Below are 10,588 nucleotides of genomic sequence, written 5' to 3'. Positions count from 1 at the left end.
TCACGTTGGAAAGTCGGAGAGCTGTAGTTATTCCCAGACGTACAGCCCTCACGGGATAACAACCTTTGAATTTTTAGGAATTTTTTTTAAAACGGTCAAAAATGTCAACTGTTGTCAGCGGCTTACTTATGCAGTATACCCGCGTGTTCCCCCTCAAGGCGGCTGGATAAACGGAGGAAAAGTCTGCGTCTACGTGACAGTATCTTGCTTTATTAGAATTGGTCAGTAGTCAAGTATAACACACAGTATATATAATGGACAAACCGGACGTTGGAACAGACCCTTCAATGTAAAACAGGAAATAATTGAGAGCATATTTGTCTGTTCACAACATCAACATATCAGATGAAATTTATGTGGAATTACCATTGACTTTATTTTCTATCTCCACTTGAGAACGTTTTTTTGTGCTGACCGCCAAGAAATTACTTATTTTATACGTTTATTAATTTACTTTAACCCGAACAAATGACGTTTATGCATGCATGGTGACTGTTTTATTTTGAAGGTGGCCAACGCCGCTCGCTGGCGGCACACTACCGTAATGCAGAGAGCACTGGCAATCGCAGTGGCGGCTCACTTGACTTCAATTTTGCGAGTGGAGGCTGGCTTGACCGCAGTAAACCATCAGTAGAATGTTCTACTTAATCACATTTGTTTTTCATTCATTCATTCATCTTCCGAGCCGCTTGATCCTCACTAGGGTCGCGGGGGGTGCTGGAGCCTATCCCAGCTGTCTTCGGGCAGTAGGCGGGGGACACCCCGAATCGGTTGCCAGCCAATCGCAGGGCACACAGAAACGAACAACCATTCGCACTCACACCTAGGGAAAATTAGAGTGTTCAAGCAGCCTGCCACGCATGTTTTTGGAATGTGGGAGGAAACCGGAGCACCCGGAGAAAACCCACGCAGGCCCGGGGAGAACATGCAAACTCCACACAGGGAGGCCGGAGCTGGAATCGAACCCGGTACCTCTGCACTGTGAAGCCGACGTGCTAACCACTGGTTACCGGGCCGCCACACATTTGTTTTCTGTACTATTTAATTGTATTTATTTATTCAGCACTTCTACTTCTTCAGTCCTTGAACTACTTAGCTGCTTTTTTTTTATCATTATGAGATTGTGACAAGGAGGTTTGTTGTTGTTTGAAGAGAGCAATGTCCTGACACGTGACGTCACGTGGTGGGTGGTACTTAGACGTGAGTGGGAAAAGCTTCGCAAAGCTGGGGACAAGGAGACAGATGTTGGGGGATTATCACCAAACTTGGGTTGAGGCAAACCGCTGATATGGTTGCACGTCAAAGTATCTCCTTTCGGACTCCCCGTGTCGGGCGGGTCAACATGGACGCTTTTCTAAAGACGAAAGAAGGCCCGAGTCATTGTTGAGTTTTGCGCTAGCCGTTTGACGTTAGCTCGCCCGGCTCGTAACTCCTGCTGCTTCAAACAACTTGTCAACAGCCAAGGCGATCGATAGCTTATCCCAGGCACAAATCGGAAGTGTTTTCGACACGCACCCGCTGTACAGCCCTGTCGCGGGTTGTCGCTGTGCCGACGGCCATCGAATCAGCAGCACTTTAGAGAGAGGTAAGTGGTGTTGGCAAGTCGGCGTTTAAAGGCACCCACGGGAATGTGGGTCAGCCACGCTAATGCAGTGGTGCCTACTGCCTATCAAGGTTAGAAGCTAAGTAGCTAAGTTAGCATGTCCTGTTGAAGTCTTCAACGGTCCCCTAACCCCCGCCTAAAGTACACACCTGGTGTACTTTATAAAATTGACTGCTCAAATACTGGAAACATTTTACTAACTTATCGATTCTCGTAACGTATAGAAATTCCGATAACTGATATTGCGTGCAGTCGGTCGCGGGCGAGTGCAAGTGTAAGGAAACACATTTCCATCGCGTATTATCACGTTTGTCTGATAAGCAAATCCGTTCCAGTGGTCTTGCGTTAAGGTTTTATCGTGAAGAAGGGGTAAAGCTACGTCACGTTACGTTGGTTTAATCCACTAGGTGGCCGCGGAGCAGCCACCCCTCATCCCCCACTCAAAAAGACCCTAAACCCACCCTCCCTCTGGCTGCAGCGAGCAACACAGATCACAGCAGTGTGTACACAGTGCATACACCATGCCCCCTTGTACACGGTACACCCTTGTGCATGAAAGCCAAGCAAACAACAATGCAGATGGCTCCAGACAAACGTCCACTAGCTTTGAAGATAGCGGAGAACACAGTGAACTTCCCACCCACGATTCATCCCATTCCTGTGTTTTTCTTGCTGATCTGGACTTTTGTTTGCATACCAGTATTGCTTGTTTAAAATGAATTCAACTCATGCAATTACATTTCTTACGACTGTCGTATCAAAAAATACGAATCAAAATGCAAAGCTATACTGTACTCATAAGACTGGTCCAACTGACGAGTCAAAATAATAATAATAATTGGGTGGAGTTTTGCCGATTAAACACAGACGTGTTCTTTATTTCTCATGGACACAATGCCTGAATAGCACACCTTAGGTTTGGGGATGGAATGGTTAGATTGTGTTTCCATCCATTTCAGTGAGAAACGCCAAATTTTCTCCAAAGTTTCTGGTTGCAAATGGGCTCACGGAACCAATTTGATTTGTATCTAGAGATTCCACTGTGTGTGTGTATCTAGCTATCTATCTTTATACAAATATAAATTCTTCAAAAAAATGCTAATAAATCATTCATGGTATGTTTACCACAGAAAACGGGGCAAAATGGGTGGCGGAAGTCGGGGGAGAAAATAGAAAATGGCAAAAGTATGAAAAAAAAGCCTTGTGAATATGAGCGTCTGCAGGTATAAGCAAGGGTTGGCTGCTGTTTTTAGCTGTAATATCACTATTGAACACACTGGCATACACAGCTTCAGTCCTACACTGCCCTATACTATGTGAGTAGGCTAGGCCTAATAGTTTACATCTATTGCGGAGTAGAAAAATTAGTTCTGCAATGAAAAGGGGAAAAAAAGTAATCAGGCTGTACAGTGATATTGCTGTTTGGATTGCTACAGTCTTGTAGAGGTGCATTGTTCTCCTTGAAGTGAACAGAGATCTGAATGTTATCCACAATCGTTTTCTCAGCCAGTGGGCCAGAATGGCAACGTGACAGGAGAGAGGCCAGCCGAGCGCGCCTCAAAAAAAATCATGGAGGGCTTACAACACCCTGCTCCCGAGCAGCACAACAGGGTCAACGGCGACCGCCTGCCAAGTTCTCCTGATGATGCGGCTGATCTTAAGTGGCCTACGCCCCAGGGGGAATCCCAGGGCTCAGATAGCAGCAGAGGTGCGAGTGCGTCGGAACATGTGGATCTGGATCAGCCCGAATGCCCCGAGAGCGACATCGAAGTCAAGGAGGAACTGCAGGATGTGTCCAGTCAACAAGGCAAGCGGGAGAGAAGAGAGAGTGCAGATGAGGAAAACAATCACAGCAGTGCAGCATCAAGCTACACCGGTGAGACCCCCTCTCCCCTCCAGCTCTTGTTACGTTTTGAGTGGATATGCAGAGCCGTACTATTTATTGATGCTTTTCCCGAAGCAGACCTTTCCCACACGCCGTCACCATCGCTGTCTGAGCAGCTGCGTCTGGGCCGTGAGGACAGCACGACCTCCGGTATCAGTGTGGAGTGTAAGGTGTGTGGGGACAAGGCGTCAGGCTTCCACTACGGCGTACATGCCTGTGAGGGTTGTAAGGTACCGTAATGCCACCTGTGTGTGTCTGCCTTTCAAGAACACCAAGCACTCTGGTGTGAGTTTCTTGTGTTCTTTCCCACCCTAGGGCTTTTTCAGACGAACTGTGCGCATGAAATTGGAATATGAGCGCTGCGAGCGTTCCTGCAAAATTCAGAAGAAGAATCGCAACAAGTGCCAATATTGTCGCTTCCAGAAGTGCCTTTCTTTGGGAATGTCTCATGATGGTGAGTGAGAATGACATTTTACTTGATGGGTTAGGGTAGACACTGTAGATAATCGGCGATGAGATTTTCCCAATTTTTGGCGTAATTCCGTTTTTTTTTTCAGTCAAAATGGACCTTTTTAATATTGTTCCAAATCCATTGAGAAAATTGTAGGGGGGCTATGGTGTTATTTCTGGGCTGCTGGACTTACTTGTCTTCGGCAGACTTGGGACTCGTAATGTTTACAAATAAAGTTTGCAGGCATCCCTTTTAAATAAGGGTTTTTCTCACGATGCGTTAGTTTGTCGTTACTTTGTATATGGGCTACAACCAATGTCTTACTTGTTGTGATTGGTCGCTATGTCGGCAAATACAGAATCGCAACCAATCCGTGTTTGCCTTCCTAAACCCCTTCCTCGCGAATTCTGAATGGTTTTGCACGAGGGATGTAGTGTATTGAAATCACTCGTGTGTGTAGTCTGTATAAAACAAATGCCGAATGTTATCGAGACTCGTGACGAAACTAAAGCGTGTCGGATAGATGCGGATCTGAAAAACAAGTTTCGATGGGACTGATTGGATAGAAAGCTGACGGTGTCCCCAGTAGGAACCAGTAAAGAACAACCGTTGTCTGTGCTTGTTGGATTTCGTGAAAAAGCTCTGTCGCTGGTAAAGCTCTGTGTACAGTATGTGACGATGTCATTATACGCAAAATGCCTTCTTTAACCCATATATAGTAAACAATTTGGGACGTCACTGAGGTAAGAATCAACAGCTTTTTATCACATTTACACAACATTTTATAAATACAAGTCATGAACAAATCTTAAAAATGGCAGTAGAATGTTTCCTTTTTTTGTTTGGATTTGGAGCAGCAAATTTGAAGTTACATGTTGGTGCTCACCAGGAACGCATAAGCAAAAACTTATGGATGGATGAATAAACTTCTACTTTAGTATGAAGTGCCAATTTTATATGCAACTAGAGGATGGTGTTTCAACAAAAATTATAAAATTAATCGTTTTAAGGCTTTAAAATCTCAAAAACTCATTAGCTTCCGGGGGCTTTGCCCCTTCTGCCTCTGATTTGTTGCTCTCAATTTTGACGGCGTTCAGTGAGGTGGCTTTATATCAGTAAACAGACTGGGGCAATTTTAGAAGTATCTGAGCTTACTAGCATTTTTAAATATGGTTTGTGTCCCGTTGTTGCTGCAAGCAATTTACATTGTGCTGCAGTGCGGAGGGACGTCTGCACAGACATACCTCTGTGTGCGTGGGTGCGTGCGTAGGGCTTACTGCCACTCCGTCCCCAACTTGAAAAGCATAACATTTTGTCATATAAAATGTAGATATTACTGCTCCATTTGACAAGATATTTATAGCTTCGGCTTATTTGGTCACTTTGTGACCTATAACATTTCAGAAAATCCCTGGTATGAATAAAATCCAATTAACAAGACAATGGCCGCCCCCCCCCCCCCAACAAAAAAAAACATTACGGCAAATACTAGGGATGCAACTACAGTATTGCCCAATAATTATTTGGATGATCTTGCAAATTGTGTCATCATATCGCTCATATTCAAAAATAAACCTCCCAGAATGAAGGTGAAAATCCAATGAGGCCGTACTTTGCCGTCGGTCTGTTCGGGTGGACAAATCAGGTGCCCTTTTCAACTTATTATGGGCTGTCGTACACTCTTAGACAAGCTATTGCTTGTGAAAAACATAGCTTTGATCGTGTCGGGTTTATTCACTGTTTTAGAGGAAGACATTTCACATGCTATTTGCATTAAGTGTTCTGCAAACATTCCACGAGGGGAAAAAAACTAAAGGATAGTCAACTCCACAAATCTTGTCAGCGGCGGAAACCTTTTCATTGGTACAGTGGCGTTTTCAAAGCCTACAAAAACACCCGTGCTGCCTGAAACCCCATTACCCGCTGCATTTGAAAAGTGCAAAAATTTCGACAGATGACCCGAGGGTGAAAGCGATTACATCAAGGAAATGGACATTTGCCCATCATCGTTGATGACACTGGCTTTTGTCAGCGAACAAACCACTACAGTTCGTACTGTGTTGGATGCAGGGCTCAGTTGTGTACTTATTGTATTTATTTATTTTACTATGCACATTTTCAGCTTGCAGTACATGTTAACGCACTTCATGAAACCTTGCCCATGGGTGTGTGGAGTCCTAGAAGTTTTTATTTTTTAAATTTTGTATCTCTGATGTGTACAGGTGTCAAACTCAAGGCCCAGGGACTTGATCTGGCCCGCCACATCATTTGATGTGGCCCGCGCAAGCAAATCAAACACGTTGACTTCTATGATGGTTACATTTCTTATAAAAATTTCAAATATGTAAAAGAGCTATTGTAAGTTTTCTTGTTTCCAAACCTCTCATTACAGTAACTTAAACTGTATTTGAACAAACCATAATTCTTGACTTCCTTTTTGGTTTCACAGTCATGACGGCCCGCAACAAAAATGAGTTTGACACCCCTGCAGTAGAATGACACGGAGTACCGGTAGTTATTTCAGTAAACTAATTCTGAGAAGGTGATCAAAGCTGCTGTATGATTTCACACAGCCTCATGTTCAATAACACGCTCCACAACTTCGCTCTGAGGAGCCCCTTTCATTTTCCACCCCTAAAAAAAATCTTGAGAAAATACAGAAAGTGTCATTCTATGTATTCTACGAAGCAGGGTTATGAAGAATGGAGAAAAAAATTCTTGAAAAACTGGGAAAACCCAAAATATTGAAAAAAACATATTGAGGAAAAAAAATCTGAGTATGCAAATTTTCTGGTGCTGACTGCAAATATGCATTGACTGAAGTTTTAAGGAGAGTGGATTTTCTTTTATACAAGCATTGCGAAATGTATTGTGAAAAATCTGCCGATGCACATATTTAGAGCTAGGCCAGTGTGGTTTTTTTTTTTTTTTTAGGGCAAACACTGATTATTTGTAGTCCAGGAGGCCAAAAAAATTTTCTTTGTTTTTACGCCAAGTCAAATTCTTTAATTTGTTGAAATTTCATTCAGCATGTTTATTTACAACTTTTCAGATTCGCAAAATGTTGACATAATTTTGTTTTTTCAATCTTAGACGATCAATATCTTCGTTTGGAAACTCGACCAAAAAGTTCATGGAGCCCTCAGCATCATCAGCATCTCTTAAAGTTAAATGAAAAGTAAAATAACCCCATACTTTCTACATGAAATAAGTTTTTCTTTAAAATTTCAAATAACAGATGTTACACCCTCCCTTTTTTCAAACAAACAAAAGGTGCAGAGTTCTCGGCATCAGCAGCATCTCTTATCAAGCTAACTGAACATTTAAACAAATAGTTCCCGGAAGTTAACATGGTTTTAAATGGATCTCTTATTGGTTGTCAGATTTTTTTTAAAGGCAGATGCTGATATTCATCAAATTGCTGAATATCGCCACAGACAATCAGACCGACAGATAATCGTTCTACCCCTAATTTAAAATGGCATTTTTGTCCTACATTTGGTCAGGAAATGCATGATCCTGTGTGGCCCCCAAATCGCACTGCTGAAAATTTGGGGCTCCTTCCAGCATTTAAGTTGCCCGTTCCTGGTCTACGTAGATCTATACTAGGGCAGCAGCTATCAAGTATTTTGGTATTCGAATATCCTACTGAAAATTTGATTTGAATAATCAGATATTTTAGTGAAAGATGCAATAGGGCTGAACTTTATCAATTTATCGACAATTTGTCTCACCGTTGACTGATGGACATTAAGGCTTTTTAGAGATACTTTTGTAACCACTTCCCAGCTTTATGCGTGTCAACAATCCTTACTTGGAGGTCTTCTGAGAGCTGTTTTGAGCAAGGCATGGTGTACATCAGCCAATGCATCTTGAAAAGAGCAAACTCTTAACTGGTGTGTTTTATAGGGCAGGGCAGCTTTACACAACACCTTCAATCTCAACTCATTGATTGGACTCCAGGTTGCTGACTTCTGACTCCAATTAACTCATTAGCCTACGGGTTCACATCCTTTTTCCACCCCGCGCTGTGAATGTTTACATGTTGTTCAAAAAAAAAACAACAACACGGCAACACTTTCCTGTGTGGCATTAGTCATAGCAGACTGTTTGTCTATTGTTGTGGCTTAGATGATGATCAGAACAGATTTTATGATGAAATCCAAGTCATTCTATTATTCAATGAGAAATGTGAAAACATATCCGAATGTTATTAAAAAATGTGTCTTTCTGTTTGCGCAGCAATCAGATATGGTCGTATGCCTGAGGCAGAGAGGAAGAAACTGGTGGCGGGTCTGCTTGCAGAGGAGTTAAACCTCGGCAAACCGGGAGGCTCCGACTTGAAGACGTTGGCCAAGCAAGTCAACGCAGCCTACTTGAAGAATCTCAGTATGACCAAGAAAAGGGCCCGCAGTATCCTGACGGGAAAGACCAGCAGCACCTCAGTAATACTCTGATTTTTCTAACTATTGATCAGAAAGTGTTATGGCGCAGTTCCTTCCAAACTGCAATTTTTGGGCGGCGGATCACAAAGATTTGTGATAGCGTCTGATCGTCTCTTTCTCTCTCGTCTCGGCATTAGCCATTTGTGATCTATGATGTGGACACGCTCTGGAAGGCCGAAAGTGGTTTAGTGTGGAGCCAGTTGCTCCCAGGAGCTCCCCTGACTAAGGAGATTGGGGTGCACGTATTCTATCGCTGCCAGTGCACCACGGTAGAGACGGTGCGGGAGCTCACCGAGTTTGCCAAGAGCATTCCGGGGTTTGTCAACCTCTTCCTCAACGATCAGGTCAGTCGCTTGTTCGCGCTACGGCGACTGGCGAGGTGAAGCCGGGGGGAGGACGTCATCGGTGTGCCGTTTGTCTGTTGCTGCAGGTGACGTTGCTGAAGTACGGTGTGCATGAGGCTATTTTTGCGATGTTGCCATCTCTCATGAACAAAGATGGACTCCTGGTGGCCAACGGTAAAGGCTTTGTGACCAGGGAGTTTTTGCGCAGCCTAAGAAAGCCTTTCAGTGAGATCATGGAACCCAAGTTTGAATTTGCCGTCAAGTTCAACGCTCTGGAGCTGGATGACAGCGACCTGGCCCTCTTTGTAGCCGCCATCATCCTGTGCGGAGGTGCGACGAAAACATCTCGGTGCTCCATGTGCTTGCTCAACTGTGACTGACGCTCATGTCTCTCCAGATCGCCCCGGCTTGATAAATGTGAAGCAGGTGGAGCAGAGCCAGGATAACATCCTGCAGGCCCTGGACCTCCACCTGCAGGCAAACCACTCGGACTCAGTCTACCTCTTCCCCAAATTGCTACAGAAAATGGCCGACCTGCGCCAGCTAGTGACGGAGAATGCTCAGCTTGTGCAGAAGATCAAAAAGACGGAGTCGGAGACATCGCTGCACCCGCTTCTGCAGGAGATCTACAAAGACATGTATTAAACTGCTCCGAGCAGTACTGTTACAGACTGAATACACAATTAGAACAATAAACCGTGTTCAGTTAAACACTGCTCCAAGTGAGGTCACGGCTGTGCCCAAGCACACAAATTGTCATGTGCGCGTGCGGAATAGGTCACATCGTGCAAGAGAACGCCGAGTTTTCTTACCAAAGCTGCTCCCTGCTTTCCAGGGGAAACATTGTACGTTACATATACATAGATTTGCGCGGTGCTGTGGAGAACAGCCGTCGCTGTGGGCGTGGCGCATCCAAGCGTCTTTGGTGGAGGTATTGGACGAAGCTGATTGCTTTTTGTTTACATCCTTCAGTCAGTGACCTCCAACTTTACCGTTTGGCCTTGTTGACCTCACTTGGCGCAGGTGCCTGTGCAATAGCATATCCAGTAGTCGCTGTGGACAGCCAAGCCATCTAGCCATATGCAATACACATCTGACCTGCACAAGTACAAGGGACACATCCTGTTTTTAGATCGACACATTATTTTGAAGTTTTTTTCCTCTCCCTTGTAATTATGTCTAATTATTTGTAATTGTTGATTATATTTGTCAAACATGAACTTCATCACATCATCGTATGTACTTGACTGTATTTGTTGCTTCTTACCTCCCTGCTTGGTTTGTGAGAAATATCAACTTTACACGTTGCCTTTCATACAGTGACATGCACATATGATATCAGTACAGTAGGCCAATATGCGCATAACTTGTACAATTTTTTAGACCCCCCACCCCTTGATATATATTTTTTGCAAGTGTGTTTTTTTTTCTTTTAGTCCGCCCTCATTTATCTATTCTACCTCTATTGTATGACAATATTCTGCTGTCATGTTACAGCATGTGCCATTTTTGCCTTAATTTTTTTGTAAATGGGTACAATGTATTTCAGTAGTGGTCAAGCAAGCAAAGAAAATGATTGAAATGTCAAAAAAGTGCACTGGAAGTAATTGTGGTCTACCTCTAAAATGTGCCAAATACTTCATGTTCACCCAATGACTTGAAATGATCGGAATATGTTAACCAGAGAAATGACATCTCTTTCATAAACTACTAGTACTGTTTTCCACTCCTGCATAATTCTTTTTTAGTGGTGAGTGCTGATGATGACTATTTTAGAGATAAAAGTTAGTAATACACAGTGCACAGTTGAGATTGAGAACAGTGACGATCAAGGGTCGACGTCACGTTTTTATTGGCTCG

The 10,588-nt window shown here is 43.6% G+C and overlaps 1 protein-coding gene across 2 annotated transcripts; it reads left to right on the top strand.

Annotated features, from left to right (window-relative positions):
* Positions 1–1,163: 1,163 nt before the first annotated feature.
* Positions 1,164–10,449, top strand: ppardb (peroxisome proliferator-activated receptor delta b). Of its 2 annotated transcripts, none has more exons than XM_052052945.1 (8): positions 1,164–1,585; positions 3,110–3,479; positions 3,564–3,718; positions 3,804–3,942; positions 8,182–8,384; positions 8,522–8,728; positions 8,815–9,058; positions 9,126–10,449. In XM_052052945.1, the coding sequence occupies exons 2-8, from the start codon at positions 3,173–3,175 to the stop codon at positions 9,371–9,373; spliced, it is 1,503 nt and encodes a 500-aa protein (XP_051908905.1). In that variant the 5' UTR covers positions 1,164–1,585; positions 3,110–3,172; the 3' UTR covers positions 9,374–10,449. The 2 variants fall into 2 exon arrangements, with proteins under 2 accessions (XP_051908905.1, XP_051908911.1); XM_052052951.1 differs by having other exon boundaries at positions 1,165–1,585; positions 3,567–3,718.
* Positions 10,450–10,588: the final 139 nt, after the last annotated feature.

This window comes from Hippocampus zosterae, chromosome 2, assembly GCF_025434085.1.
Source record: "Hippocampus zosterae strain Florida chromosome 2, ASM2543408v3, whole genome shotgun sequence".
Classification (NCBI taxonomy): domain Eukaryota; kingdom Metazoa; phylum Chordata; class Actinopteri; order Syngnathiformes; family Syngnathidae; genus Hippocampus; species Hippocampus zosterae.
The sequence above is the reverse complement of the archived record's forward strand: the minus strand, read 5'-3'. Positions and strand labels throughout refer to the sequence as shown.

What these genes read in the sequence shown, in the direction of transcription:
- ppardb (XM_052052945.1), top strand. Translation starts at nt 3,173, where the DNA reads ATGGAGGGCTTACAACACCCTGCTCCCGAGCAGCACAACAGGGTCAAC. An exon ending in TGCAGCATCAAGCTACACCG is followed by an intron (nt 3,480 to 3,563) that starts GTGAGACCCCCT and finishes CTTTTCCCGAAG; the next exon opens with CAGACCTTTCCCACACGCCG. An exon ending in GAAAGACCAGCAGCACCTCA is followed by an intron (nt 8,385 to 8,521) that starts GTAATACTCTGA and finishes TCTCGGCATTAG; the next exon opens with CCATTTGTGATCTATGATGT.